This window comes from Neophocaena asiaeorientalis, unplaced genomic scaffold (genome assembly GCF_003031525.2).
Source record: "Neophocaena asiaeorientalis asiaeorientalis breed wild unplaced genomic scaffold, Neophocaena_asiaeorientalis_V1.1 scaffold481, whole genome shotgun sequence".
Classification (NCBI taxonomy): Eukaryota; Metazoa; Chordata; class Mammalia; order Artiodactyla; family Phocoenidae; genus Neophocaena; species Neophocaena asiaeorientalis.
In genome coordinates, this window is record NW_020174559.1 from 39149 (window position 1) to 51629 (window position 12481).

The following is a 12481-nucleotide window of genomic DNA, read 5'->3' on the forward strand; positions in this document are numbered from 1 at the left end:
TTCCTGCTCTACTATTTTCTTTCTTCCTTCAACACCACCTCTGAGATGTAGGGACTAAATATCCCTCCTTCTTTCACATAGTGTGCACATTCCTCCATTTCCTGGTTTTTATTTTTTTAAACAAGTACTGAGATATACCATTAAATTCACTCATTGTAAGTGTACAGTTCTAGGAGTTTTAGTAAATTTAAAGAGTTGTGCTACCATCATCACAATCCAGTTCTGTGATAATTCCATCACCCCCAAAGGTTCCCTTATGCTTATTAGCAGTCAACATCCACTCTAAACCCCAAGTAACTAATGATTTGTTTTTATCTCTATAATTTTGCCTTTTCTAGAAATTTCATAGGAATAGGGTCATATAATCTGTGGTCCTTTGCGTCTTTTGGTTCCTTTCACTTGGCATAATGCTTTTAGGGTTCATCCATGTTGTTACATGTATCAGTAGTACTTACAAAAAGTATCATTCCTTTTTGTTTGCTAATAATTTACTTAGTATATCTGCACTGATATTCATTCACAATATTAGTCCTTAATTTTCTTTCTTATGGCATTTTTATTAGGTTTACATAACAATGTTGTTTGCCTCATAAAAAGAATTTGGAAGTTTTCTTTCATTATCTATGCTTGAAAAAATTTATGTAGCATTGGGACTATCAGGTCTTTGAAGGTTGATTGGAACTCTCTGTGAAACTATCTGGACCCAGTACTTTTGTGGAGGAATGCCTTAATAAGTTACTCTATTTCCTATACAGAAATTGGTCTGTTTAAAGCTTTCTATCTTTGGGGTCAATTTTGACAAATTGTATTTTCCTAGGAAATTATCCAATTTATTTATTTACATAGAGGTTTAAATTTTCTTTTTCCTTTGATTCAGTGGATACTTCCTCATTGTCATTTCTTATTTTAATGTTTATGTTTGCTTCCTTTTTTCTAAAGTTAGCTAGTTGTCTACTTTTTCTTAAAAAAAATAGGTTTTGATTCATTAATTAGAACGTTCTTCTGTTCTCTATCTTGTTACTTTCTGCTTTTATCTTTATAATTTCCTCCCTTAAACTTTCATTTGGTTTATTCTGCAGTCTTTTTCTTGCCTTTTGAGTTGGGATTTTAATTAATTTTTACCTTTAGTTTTTATCTTTTATTATTATTTAATTGTTTAAGCCTATGTATTATGCTCTGATGGCTGCTTTATATAAATCCCCATAGATTTTGATATGCAGACTTTTTGTTACAACTGTATTTTAGGACTCCTATAATTTCCATTTCTATTTTCCCTTTCAACCAAGAGTTAACAGAAGATTTAAAATTTCAAAGAGGAAGAGCTTTTTTATGGTTTGAATTTGTTGTTAATTTCTAGCATGGATGCACTGTGACCAGAGGATGTTGTTTTAATATTTCTACTTAATAGAACTTACTGTTTTGTTTTTATCAATGTTCTATGTATGCTTCAAAAGAAGGTATATTCTCTATTATAAGGGTGTCAAGTTCAGCATAAAGCCATAAGATCTATTTTATTGGTTGTGCTCTTTAGGTCTTCCAGATATTACTGATATATTTTGTTCACTTCATCTGTCTTGTACTGGGTACGGCATATTAAAATCTTCTATTATTCGTATGTTTCTATCCATTTCTTTTTGTAGCTCTTGTAGTTTCTGCCATATAATAGTGGTGGTTGTATTATTTGGTACAGAGTTATTAAAAACTTGTATTTTCACTTTGAATCATGGCTTCAACATTAAAAACATCCTTCTTTGTCACACAATGCTTTTTGAAGGGAATTCCACTTTATATGATATCAGGATCACTACCCCTGCTTTCTTATTATTTGTTTCTAACTTTTCTGAATCACTTTGCTTTAGTTTTAGATGTGTCTTTTGTATATAGCATAAAGTTCAATCCTAATTGCTGATGAAATTCAAAAATCTTTTTCTTTTGATATTAAGTTAAGCTGATTCATATGACTGATGTTTAATCTCAACTCTGTCATATTGTTTTACTAAAATAGTTACATATATTACTTTATATTTAATGTATTTCTCTAAGTGAAATGTCTTTTTTGTACTTAATTCTTTTGGTATTTAGAAAAGAGGCTTTTTTGGCCTAGGGGTTACTTTTGTACTTATGCCTTTTATAGAACCCTGAGTTCTTCCCTTTTTTTCTTAACCTTTTACTATCTAGTTTGTTACTTTTAGATCATATTCTTCAATACTCAACTTACTACATAGGCAATAGTCAATGAACTTATTCTACTTTGCCTTTTCCTTCTCCCATTTAAAAAACTGCATTCTCTCTACTTTACCAGACCATATAACGTCCATACACTATTCTTCAGTCCTTATTACATCTGTTTTAGTCTTAGATCTATAGTTAAATGTGTTAAATGCTCATCATCAGACATTTTGCCCAAGTTTGCCCAGTCTTCTCTTAGTTGTATGAACATCATTCTCTAGTACAATGCAGTCAGTAGGACTTTCTGTGATGAAGGCAATGTTCTATATCTGCACTGCCCAATACAGTAGCCATAAGCCACATATGGGTACTGAGCACTTGAAATGTGGCTAGTGTGACAGAGGAACTGAAATTTGCATTTTAATTTTCATTTATTTAAATTTAAATTACCACATTTGGCTAGCAGATACTAAATCAGAGAGAGCAGTTCTTATGGATTCATCAGGAAGGAGTCATGTGTACAGTTTTCAATGAGTACTTGTATGTTTAAAACTGTCTTTCTATAACCTGGATAACTGAAAAACAATTTGGTTGGAATATAAAATCTTTGGTTTGCACTAAAAATGCAGTTCCACTGATGCCTTTCTTTTTATGTTGCTGATGAGGTCTAGTGCCAGCCTAATTTTCTTGCCCTTATAAGTATTCTGGTCTTTTTCCCTGGAGCTGTGTGGATTTTTTTTCATTTTTAAAATCCAGGAATTTTACTAGTCTCTTTCAGAGTTGACCATTCCAAGTCAGTTTTATGAGACAAAAATGGACTTTTCAATATCTAGATTTGGGTCTTCTTCCATTTCCAAAAAGTCTTCTTTCAAATTAATTTGAAAATTATAATTTTAAATATAAGATCTGTTTCATTGTTTTATTTTCCTTCCTCAGGGACTCCAATTACAGTTGTATTGAATCTTCTTTGTCTTCCATTTCAATCACTTTCTCTCTGACCCTTTTTATTTCTTTATCTCATTTTCATTCTCTTGCTTGTTTCTCTTTCTTAAATAGCCCTTATTAAATACTCAACACATTGTAATTCAGGCTTAATTTCTTTCCTAAGTTTAATCAATTCTAATTTTATTTCTTTTGAGGGGTGAGGAAGCTATTTCTGTTATTACTTTTTATTTTTTAAATTAATTTTTATAGGTGTTATTAGTTTTTAAATTTTTATTCATTTATTGGTTTGAGGCTAATTCAGTTAGGAGTACTGTGCTGCAGTTTCTTTCTGCTTTATAATTAGTTGTGGGGAAAGAACATCCATGAGCCAAAAGGTATTGATTCTCATTTTCTGTTTTTTTATTACAGTAGCTTTGCATGGATGTAGACTGATTTTGCGGGGGTTCCACTTTCTGGAAAGAGTAAAGGTTTGGGGTGGCTTAAAAGATTTCAAGTTCAAGCTTGCCCCCTTCTGAACAGTAACGGTTAGTGTCCTTTTTCATATACATTTATTTGTTTTGGTGGCAGGGCAGGGTGCAGGGAGAAAGGTCTAATGTATTTTATAATTGTGTTGTTTCAGTAGGATCTTAATTCCTCACTCTAACTTCCTTCTTTCCCTACACTTACACATTTCCAATGGCTATCTTCCTCTTTCTAGTTATTTCTTTTCCAGAAGTAATACCTTTCCCAAACTGCCACTTTAGGTCTTGTACACTTTCAAGCCCTTTACTATGTACTTTAAAGTACTGTGTACTTTATCAAGTACTATGATTTACCAGGTCTCATAACGTTTTCAGAAATTTTGCATTTATCATGAAGCTTTCTCTTTCTATTGGTGTTTTGTCAGATTAAGCCCTCAACTCTTCTCTCCTCTTTTCCATATAGTTTTTTAAACCTCCCCAAGTCTAAAATATTAAAGACAGTTCTGCTAGAATGTGGTGTTTATTTCTTGTTTAAAAATGATTTGACGTTCATGGTATTCTTTTTCTCTTAGTAAGGCTGAAAATGTGGGCTAAGTGTGGTTTTATTTACTTTCCTTCTTAATCTGTATGGTTTTCTAGAAGGATGAATGGACAAATTCTAACTCAGGAGGTCAGTATTATCCTAGGGCAACTTGGAAGTCCCTCAAATCTTTTTATTCTTATTGTTATTACTGATTGTGATTTGTTGGTATTTTATAAACATTCTTAAAACATCCCAGGAATTAAAGCAAAGGGCTAAGTTTGTGGACAAGTATTCCTTTTGAAGATGAATGAAGTAACTTCCTCACAACACCACACATATGAGAAACAGATTCAGAAATTAAACTCTCTCATATGCAATGACTAATATAATTATATAAAATCTGATATGATATACTACAGCTTACAGTTTTGTGGTAATTAGAGGTCCCTTCTGCCCATGTGTAAATAATATCTACCTTGAACTAAAACAAAAGAAATTGTGTTTAATTTAGAAAGTTACATAAAAGAAGCAAACTAGAATCTACTTTCTTTGCTATTTTTGTCTATAATGATAATGCAAGGACATGAAAGAGTGATTTTCCCATCTTAGGCTCTGGTAAAGTTCACTCATCCCTCCATGTAACATTTACTGAGAACCACTAACTTGCCAGGCAATAGGGATACAAAGATAACTAAGACGCGGTCCCTGTCTCACAGACAAGTAGAGGAATAGGAGTAAGTTGCAGAAGATCAGATATAGTAGAATACCCTTTACAAAAAGTTTTAAAATATGTGAATGATATTTTTCATATTTTTAAGGATACATACATATATAGTATAAATACAAAAACATGTGAGAAAATGATAATCAAATTCAGTATAGAGGTTAACTCTAGCAGGGTGAGCTGGGAGGAAGATGGGAATAAAATCAAGCAGGAGTAGAAAGGGAGTTTCAACTTTATCTATAGTAGTTTATTTCTTTAAAAAAGAAAAAGTAAGAACTGAGACAAATATTGCAAAGTGTTAAGATCTGACAAAGAAGGATGGTGAGATACATGGATATATTTGTTATATTATCCCTGTTCTTTTCTGGATGCTTGAAATATCTTGTTTTTTTTTTAATTTATTCAAAATACAGTTCAAATATTGGCAAGATTTGTGGAGTTTTAATTCAGAAGTTTCAGAATGAGCTCAAGTTGTATAATAAACAACACAAAATTGAGAAACAATTTTAGGAAAGAATGAGAAAAACAGTGTCTGAATATGGTACATCATTTTTTTTCACATCATTTTTTAGATGAAGTGTTATACATACCTGTGAGTGCTAAATAGGAAGCAATGTACCGCTTTTCCAGTCCACCTCTAACACTCTGAATTGCACCAAAAATTGGAGGTATAATCATAATCAGGTTACTCACTGTATTCCCTATAGAAAAAAAAAAAAAAACACACAGGAAGATAATGAGATTAATCAATACTACTTTAAATAAAGATATACACAGTTAGCCCTTAGCAAAAATTAAGTAGGTGTCTTCTTAGAAAGATGATGATAAGATATTTACAAGGTGCTAAAGGAAAATAGTTCTCTACTCAACAAAAATTTCTTACAAAAATCAAAGTAAAATACAGATCCTTCAGACAAATGAAACTAAGAATTTTCAACCAGAACATCCACTAAAGGAACTTCTAAATTCTCAAGGTAAAAAGCAAGAGTATCTCAGAAAGAACCTCAAAGATAAGCAAAAAGTGAGTTGGAAAAAGCAGCTTACACCAATGCTACTGAAAGGGTGGTCCATGGATAACAGTATGATAAGATAAAATACAGAACTGAGTTAATTTGTTTCTTGAAATGAATGACAACAAATCAAAGCTTGCATTTTTCATCTCTTCTTAAACTTTAATTTTTGTGGCAATGTTTTTAGTTCCTAGTTTCTGTTTCTAGTAAGCACAAAAGGCCACGGATCTTGATCTGATTTTTCATCCTCTCTTTACAAAAACAAAGCTGAAACATGAATAGCAAAGAAACAATAGAAACCGTAATAGCAGAAATAAATAGTAAAATGGGGAAAAAGATGGCTAAACTATTTTGTATATTGATTCTGGGTAGTATTTTATACATTTATTCAGGGAATATAGTGGCACAAAACATTCAAAATTCCAAATTTGTGATTTTCAACATAGGAGCTGATATCAGGACAAATATCAATTAATGGACATATACAAAACACTCTACCCTACAACAACAGTACATACATTCTTCTCAAGTGCACATGAACATTTTCCAGGATACAGCATATGTTAGGCCATAAATTAAGTCTCAATAGACTTAAAAAGGCAGATATAAACTATCATACAAAATATCTCCTCCAACCACAAAAGAATGACGTTAGAAATAAATAACAGAGGGAAAACTGGAAAATTCACAAACCTGTGGAAATTAAACAAAATATTATTAAACAATCAATGTATCAAAGAATAAATCACCAATCAAATTAGAAAATACTTAAGAGATGAATTAAAATTAATACACAACATACCAAAATTAATGGGATGTAGTAAAAGCAGTGCTGAGTGGGAAATTTACAGCTATAAGTGCTTATATTTAAGATCTTTCAGCTGAAATGAAAGAATGTTACTTATTAACATGAAAATATATGAAAATGCATAACACACTGGTAAAGCTAAGCATAATCAAATTCAGAATACTGTAATACTGTAATATGATGGTGTATTAATCACTTAAGTCTAGTACAATGATGTAAGGACAAAAGTATTAAAAATAACTACAGCTATAATAATTTGTTAATAAATACAAAATAAAAAGCAGATAAATTGTGATATCAAAATCCTAAAAGGGTGTAATATAAGGGTAGAGCTTTAGTATGCAAGGTTGCTATCAGTGTGGAAAAAAGTTATATCTATAAGTTGTTTTATGTAAGCCTCATGGTAACCACAAAGCAAAAACCGACATTAGACACAACAAAAGATTGTTGCTGGAGGGAATGAAAAAGGAGGAAATTGAAGTATACCACTACAGAAAATCATCAATTCACAAAGGAAAACAGCAAGAAAGGAATACAGGAACTATAAAACAGCCAGAAAACAATTAATAAAATGAAACTAGTAAGTCCTTATCTATCAGTAATTGCTCTAAATGTAAACGGGTTAAATTCTCCAATTAAAAGGCATACAGTGACTGGAAGGATAAAAAAACAAGACCCAACTACATGCTGGCTCAAGAGATTTACTTCAGCTTTAAAGACATACATGGGCTCAAAGTTAATGGATTAAAAAAGATATTCTATGGAAGTAAAAACCAAAAGAGAGCAAAGGTAGCTATAGTTATATCAGACAAAATAGACTTTAAGCCAAAAACTGTAACAAGACAAAGAAGATCATTATGTAATAATAAAGGGTTAATTCATCAAAAGGATATATCAGTTGTAAATATATATGCACCCAAATCAGAGCACCTAAATATATTAAGCAAATATCAACAGATCTGAAGGAAGAAATAGACCACAATACAACAATAGTAGGGGATTCAATACCCCACTTTCAACAATGGATAGATCATCCAAACAGAAAATCAACACAGAAAAGTTGGATTTCAACTACACTTAAAACCAAATGGATCTAACAGACATATACAAAACATTCCATCCAAGAGGCAGCAGAGTACACATTTTCCTCAAGCACACACAGAACATTCTCCAGGACAGATGATATAATAGGTCACAAAACAAGTGTTAGAAAATTTAAGAAAACTGAAATCATATGAAGTATCTTTCCAACTACAATGGCATAAAACTAAAAATCAACAATAGGAGGAAAACTAGAAACTCACAAATATGTCAAGGTTAAACAACACACTCCTGAACAACAAATGCGGGAAAGAAGAAGTCAAAAGGTAAATAAAAAATGTCTTGAAACAAATGAAAATGGAAACACAACATACCAAAACTTATGGGATGCAGCTAAAGTAGTTCTAAGAGGAAAGTTTATAGTAAAAATGCCTATATTAAGAAAAAAGATCGCAAATAAACAACCTGACATAATACCTCAAAGAGCCAGAAAAAGAACAAACTAAGCCCAAATTCAGAAGGAAAGAAATAAAGATCAGAGTGGAAATAATGAAACTAAGAGACGATTTTTTGAAAAAATAAACAAAATTGACAAACTTTTAGCTAGACTAACTCAAAAAAAGAGGACTCAAATAAATAAAATGAGAAAAGAAAGAGGATATTAAAACTAATACCACAGAAACACTCACTGGGGAAAGGTTAGTCTCTTCAATAAATAGTGTTCGGAAAACTAGATAACCACACACAGAAGAATGAAACTGAACCTCTATCTTACAAAATGAACTCAAACTGGATTAAAGATTTAAGCACACATGAAAAACATGCTCAACAACACTAATCACCAGGGAAATGCAAATCAAAACCACAGTGAGATATCATCTCACACCTTATCGCTAATTATTAGAGAAATACAAATCAAAACTACAGTGAAGTACCATCTCACACTGGTCAGAATGGCCATCATTGAAAAGTCTACAAATAACAAATGCTGGAGAGGGTGTGGAGAAAAGGGAACCCTCCTACACTGTTGGTGGGCATGTAAACTGGTGCAGCCACTATGGAAAACAGTATGGAGGTACCTCAAAAAACTAAAAATAGGCCTTCCCTGGTGGCGCAGTGGTTGAGAATCCACCTGCCAATGCAGGGGATGCAGGTTCGAGCCCTGGTCTGGGAGGATCCCATATGCCGCGGAGCAACTAGGCCCGTGAGCCACAACTACTGAGCCTGCGCATCTGTAGCCTGTGCTCCGCAACAAGAGAGGCCATGATAGTGAGAGGCCTGTGCACTGCGATGAGAGTGGCCCCTGCTTGCCACAACTAGAGAAAGCCCTCGCACAGAAACGAAGACCCAACACACCAAAAATAAATAAATTAATTAATAAACTCCTACCCCCAACATCTTCTAAAAAAAAAAAAAAAAACTAAAAACAGAGTGGCCATATGATCCAGCAATCCTACTGCTGGGCATATATCTGGACAAAACTATAATTCAAAAAGATACATGCACCCCTATATTCATAGCAGCACTATTCACAATAGCCAAGACATGGAAACAGCCTAAATGTCCATTGACAGATGAATGGATAAAGAAGATATGATACACATACACAATGGAATACTACTCAGCCAGAAAAAAGAATGAAATAATGCCATTTGCAGGAAAATGAATGGACCTAGAGATTACCATACTAAGATAAGTCAGAAAGAGAATGACAAATACCATATGATATCACTTATATGTGGAATCTAAAATATGACAAAAATGAACTTATCTACCAAAACAGAAACAAATTCACAGACACAGAAAACAGACTTGTGGTTGCCAAAGGGTAGGTGTGGTGGGGGAGGGAGGGATTGGGAGTTTGGGATTAGCAGATGCAAATTATTATATAGAGAATGAAGAAACAACAAGGTCCCCCTATATAGCACAGGGAACTATATTCAATATCCTGTGATAAACCATAATGGAAAAGAACATGAAAAGGAATATATATATGTATATATATATATATATATATACATATATATATATATATGCATAACTGAGTCACTTTGCTGTAAGCAGAAATTAACATAATACTGTAAATCAACTATACTTCAATAAAATAAATTTTTTAAAAAAGATAAGTGTTGGCAAGAATGTGGAGAAAAGGGTTGTAAAACATGTGTTGGTGGGATGTAAAACGGTATAGCCACTAAGTAAAACAGTACGGAGTTTCCTCAAAAAATTAAAAATAGAACTACCATATTATTCAGCAATCCCACTTCTTGGTATATATCCAAAGTAAATGAAACAGGACCTCAAAGAGACACCTGCACTCCCATGTTCATTGCAGCATTATTCACATTTGGGATTAGCAGATGCAAATTATTATATAGAGAATGAAGAAACAACAAGGTCCCCCTATATAGCACAGGGAACTATATTCAATATCCTGTGATAAACCATAATGGAAAAGAACATGAAAAGGAATATATATATGTATATATATATATATATATATACATATATATATATATATGCATAACTGAGTCACTTTGCTGTAAGCAGAAATTAACATAATACTGTAAATCAACTATACTTCAATAAAATAAATTTTTTAAAAAAGATAAGTGTTGGCAAGAATGTGGAGAAAAGGGTTGTAAAACATGTGTTGGTGGGATGTAAAACGGTATAGCCACTAAGTAAAACAGTACGGAGTTTCCTCAAAAAATTAAAAATAGAACTACCATATTATTCAGCAATCCCACTTCTTGGTATATATCCAAAGTAAATGAAACAGGACCTCAAAGAGACACCTGCACTCCCATGTTCATTGCAGCATTATTCACAATGGCCAAGATATGGAAACAACCTAAGTGTCCATCAACAGATGAATGGATAAAGAAGGTGTGGTATATATATACAACAGAATATCATTTCAGCCATGAGAAAGAAGTAAGTCTTGCTGTTTGCAACGACTTGGATGAAACTTGAGGGAATTATGTTCAGTGAAATATGCCAGAGCAAGACAAATACTATGATATCACGTATATGTGGAATCTAAAAAAGCCAAACCCAGAGAAACAGAGAATAGAGTGGCAGTTACCAGGGGCTGAGGGTGGGGGAAATGGGGGAGATGTTTTCAAAGGATACAAACTTCCAGTTACATGACTAACAAGTCTGGGGATCTAATGAATAGCATGGTGACTACAGCTAATAATACTGTATTATATACTTAAAAGTTGCTGAGAGAGAAGATCTTAAATGTTCTTAACACAAAAAAGAAATGGAAATTATGTGACGGGATGGAGGTGTTAGCTAATGCTATGGAAGTAATCATTTTATGAATATGTGTATCAAATCAACCGCTTGTGCATCTTAAATTTATATAATGTTATATTTCAATTATACCTCAGTAAAGCTAGAACAAAATCTGAAAGGATCAAACTATTTCCAAGTAACTTAACTGAATCCTAGAACAAAATTCAAGCCTATTTATGGTAATACAAAAAATATCCAGGACCCAACAAGGTAAGAAGCACAATATCTGACATCCAATTAAAGATTAGCAGGCAGGGGGCTTCCCTGGTGGCGCAGTGGTTGAAAGTCTGCCTGCCGATGCAGGGGACACGGGTTCGTGCCCCGGTCCGGGAAGATCCCACATGCCGCGGAGCGGCTAGGCCTGCGAGCCATGGCCGCTGAGCCTGCACGTCCGGAGCCTGTGCTCCCCAACGGAAGAGGTCACAACAGTGAGAGGCCCGCATACCACACACACACACAAAAAGATTAGCAGGCAGGGAATTCCCTGGTGGTCCAGTGGCTAGGACTCTGTGCTTCCAGTGCAGGGGGCAGGGGTTCCATCCCTGGTGAGGGAACTAAGATCTCACAAGCTGCATGGCACAGCCCCCGCCCACACACACAAAAAAGATTACCAGGCATACAAAAAGGAAGAAAAACAACCCCCAAAAATACTCAATTGAAACCAACCCAGAACTGATACAAATGTTAGAATTGGCAGACAAGGATTAAAACACTTCATTTAAGTCTAGAAAATACAAACTAACCTATACTATAGTGTCAGAAAGCAGACCAATGGTTGTGGGTAGGGCTGGGGTAGAAGAGAGAGCAGGATGGAGAAGGACTTACAAAGGGACATGAGAAAACTTGGAGGTGATGGATCTGTTCACTGTCTTGATTGTGGTGATGGTTTCACATGTGTATACATATGACAAAACTTAATTTGTACACTTTAAATAGGCACTTTCTATTGCATGTCAACTATACCTCAATAAAGCTGTTTTTTTAAAAAAAAAAGTTTTGCCTCTGGGGATTAGAATTGGAGGGTAGAGAGGAAAGAGTTAGGGAAGGGCACTGCTTTCTGGTTTCGTTACAAGTCTTCTAGCACAGGCTGGATTTTTATCTATTTTTAATGCATTACTTTAATAAAATAAAAATTAAAGAAACTTTTAGAAAGGGAATAAAATAGTTGGGGATAATTTCACAGATGTGATAAGATTTGAGCTAGACCCTGAAAGGAGAGACAGGAACAATAAAATCTACTGAGCCTATTATTAAGGACCAGGTACTGGAATTCACATTTTACACGTGCTAACATTTGCTTTTCATAACAATGTTGTGAAATATTATCACCCAATTAAACAAAGTCAAGCTACGGGATTATATAATTTACCCAAATTCTCACAATAAGCAGATGGTGGAGCCAAGATTTTATTCCAGGTCTATCTGTCCTTACAGCCAATGTTCCTCTCCTTAAATGCACTAGCACAGTGTTTGCACAAAGAAGACCCTTATTAACAT

The 12481-nt window shown here is 33.7% G+C and overlaps 1 protein-coding gene across 1 annotated transcript in view; it reads right to left on the reverse strand.

Moving 5' to 3' along the window:
• Positions 1 to 12481, reverse strand: part of LOC112408008 (alkaline ceramidase 3) — a gene marked incomplete at its 3' end in the record, with an annotated part of 109438 nt that overhangs the window by 37423 nt on the left and 59534 nt on the right. The window contains exon 2 of the mRNA XM_024757514.1: positions 5413 to 5523. Within this exon, the coding sequence (XP_024613282.1) occupies positions 5413 to 5523 (111 nt within the window). The remainder of the gene's footprint in view (positions 1 to 5412; positions 5524 to 12481) is intronic.